The sequence below is a fragment of the Triticum aestivum genome, chromosome 4A (genome assembly GCF_018294505.1).
Source record: "Triticum aestivum cultivar Chinese Spring chromosome 4A, IWGSC CS RefSeq v2.1, whole genome shotgun sequence".
Classification (NCBI taxonomy): domain Eukaryota; kingdom Viridiplantae; phylum Streptophyta; class Magnoliopsida; order Poales; family Poaceae; genus Triticum; species Triticum aestivum.
Window position 1 is genome coordinate 73,787,499 of NC_057803.1, and position 2,405 is coordinate 73,789,903.

At 41.4% G+C, this 2,405-nt stretch overlaps 1 protein-coding gene across 1 annotated transcript in view; it reads left to right on the plus strand.

Annotated features, from left to right (window-relative positions):
• The window catches only part of LOC123085223 (maturase K-like), a 1,340-nt gene extending 759 nt beyond the window's left edge, over positions 1-581 (plus strand). The window contains exon 1 of the mRNA XM_044506847.1: positions 1-581. This exon is cut by the window's left edge and continues 759 nt beyond it. Coding sequence (XP_044362782.1) covers positions 1-346 — 346 coding nt within the window. The 3' untranslated portion in view covers positions 347-581.
• The last annotated feature ends 1,824 nt before the right edge of the window (positions 582-2,405 follow it).

Here is a 2,405-nt window from a genome sequence, read left to right on the forward strand (position 1 = left end):
GACAGATTTATCAGATTGGGATATTCTTGATCGATTTGGTTGGATATGTAGAAATCTTTTTCATTATCATAGTGGATCTTCGAAAAAACGGACTTTGTATCGACTAAAGTATATACTTCGACTTTCATGCGCTAGAACTTTAGCTCGTAAACATAAAAGCACGGTACGAACTTTTATGCAACGATTGGGTTCGGCATTTTTAGAAGAATTTTTTATGGAAGAAGAGCAAGTTTTTTCTTTGATGTTCACCAAAACAACTCTTTTTTCTTTCTGTGGATCACACACTGAGCGTATTTGGTATTTGGATATTATATGTATCAATGACCTGGTCAACCCTCTTAATTAATCATTAGACGAAATTAAGAAACAGGAAAGGGTTGATAAATGATCAAGAAAAAACTTTTCTATTTTTCATTCTGAAATGTTCTTTTTATTATAATAAAGAGTAGGTGAATCAACTTACTAATTAAAAAAATTAGTAGAACTTCCTCTTTGGAATAGAAATTGGCTATTTCTACATAGGGAAAGTCGTGTGCAATGAAAAATGCAAGCACGATTTGGGGAGGGATTTTTCTCTATTGTAACAAGGAAGAATTAATAGAGAAATTGTGATTTAACTTTACTTTAGTGGAATTTAACCATCAAACCATCAAACCTTTGAGATGCATGAGGGGGTGCTCCACATCCGGAATGTTCAAGGTCCCAATAAGACTGGAACCATGGAGGCCATGCTCGAAGCTATGGAGCAGGAGGTCTTCAAATGCAAGGGGACGGTGGAACATGGGCTCAGTGCCAATCACCTCATCAATATGGATTTCACTCGTGATCACAAGGTGGATGGCCAGTCCATGAAAGACATCGTCTTCACCCTCAACGAGCAAATCAATTTTCTGCAAAGCAAAATCGATGATCTCCAAATTAAAGTCTTTGAATATGAGGCAAGATTTAAAGGTATGAGTTTAGCTACCAGTTGAAGGACTCATGAGAATCGTGCTTCCTCTTATTATGGTGATCCGCTGCCATGGAAGCCACAGGATAAGCTCGTTACTATCTCATCACCACCATCATCATCATCTTCCCCACCAAAGGAGACTTGAGTAACGGGTATGGGGACTCCCCTTAGCTTGTGCCAAGTGATAACCCACAAGTATAGGGGATCGTTTGTAGCCTTTTTCGATAAATAAGAGTTTCAAACCCAACAAGGAGCTAAAGGTAGAAGAAATATTCCCTCAAGTTCTATCAACCACCGATACAATTCTACACACACTTCACATTTGCTTTACCTAGAACAAGTATAAAACTATTTTGTAGGTGAAAGGATAAGTTTGCAAGAAGAAAACTAGAAGTACTTTCCGAGAATAAAACTATGAATAAAATGCAAGGCAATAAAATTAGATATCTTTTGTCAACAAGAAAGTCTTTTGTCCCTAGGCAATCGATAACTAGACCGGTAATCATTCTTGCAATTTTACATGATGGAGAGGCATGAGCTAACATACTTTCTCTACTTGGATCATATGCACTTATGATTGGAACACTGGAAAGAATCCGCAACTACCAAAGATTATTAAGTTCATAAAACCCAACCATATCATTAAGTATCATGTCCTCTTTACTCCCATACGCAACAACCCACTTGTCCGTGTTCATGCTTCTGTCACTCCGGCAACCGACAGCAAGCAAATTATGAATGTATTGCAACACCCTACAGCGGGTACCCCTCATGCTTGCATGGGAAGGAGGGCACCGTAGGATAGCACCATTATAAAATATACACTCAAACCAACCACGATCATCAATTAGCCCATAGGACAAAACATATCTACTCAAACATCATAGGATAACCACATATCATTGGGAAATAATATATAGTGTTGAGCACCATGTATAAGTACAGATTACAGTGGGGAGAAGGGGTGTTACACTGCTGCATAGAGGGGGAGAAAGTTGGTGTTGACGGTAGCAAGATTGTTGATGTAGATCGTCGTCATGATCCTTGCCCCGACGGCACTCTGGCGCCATCGGGGGAGAGGGGGAGAGCCCCCCTCCTTCTTCTTCTTCTTCCTTGGCCTCCCCCTAGATGGGAGGAGAGTTCCCCCTCTGGTCCATGGCCTCCATGGTGGTGGAGGGGCGAGAGCCCCTCCGAGATTGGATCTCCCTCTTTGTTCTCTTCTGTTTTGCGTTCATGTTTTCTGGCCCTTCACCGTTTCTTAAATTCTCGGACATCTGTAACTCCGATTGCGCTGAAATTTTTCATGATTTTTTCCATAAATTATATTTCTTGCACCCAAAGAAGGGCTCCGACGACTTATGGGGAGGGCACAAGACACTTGGGTGCACCAGGGGGTGCCCGGCGCGCCCTGGTGGGTTGTGGAAGCTGTGGGCCTCCATTAGCGTTGATTCCA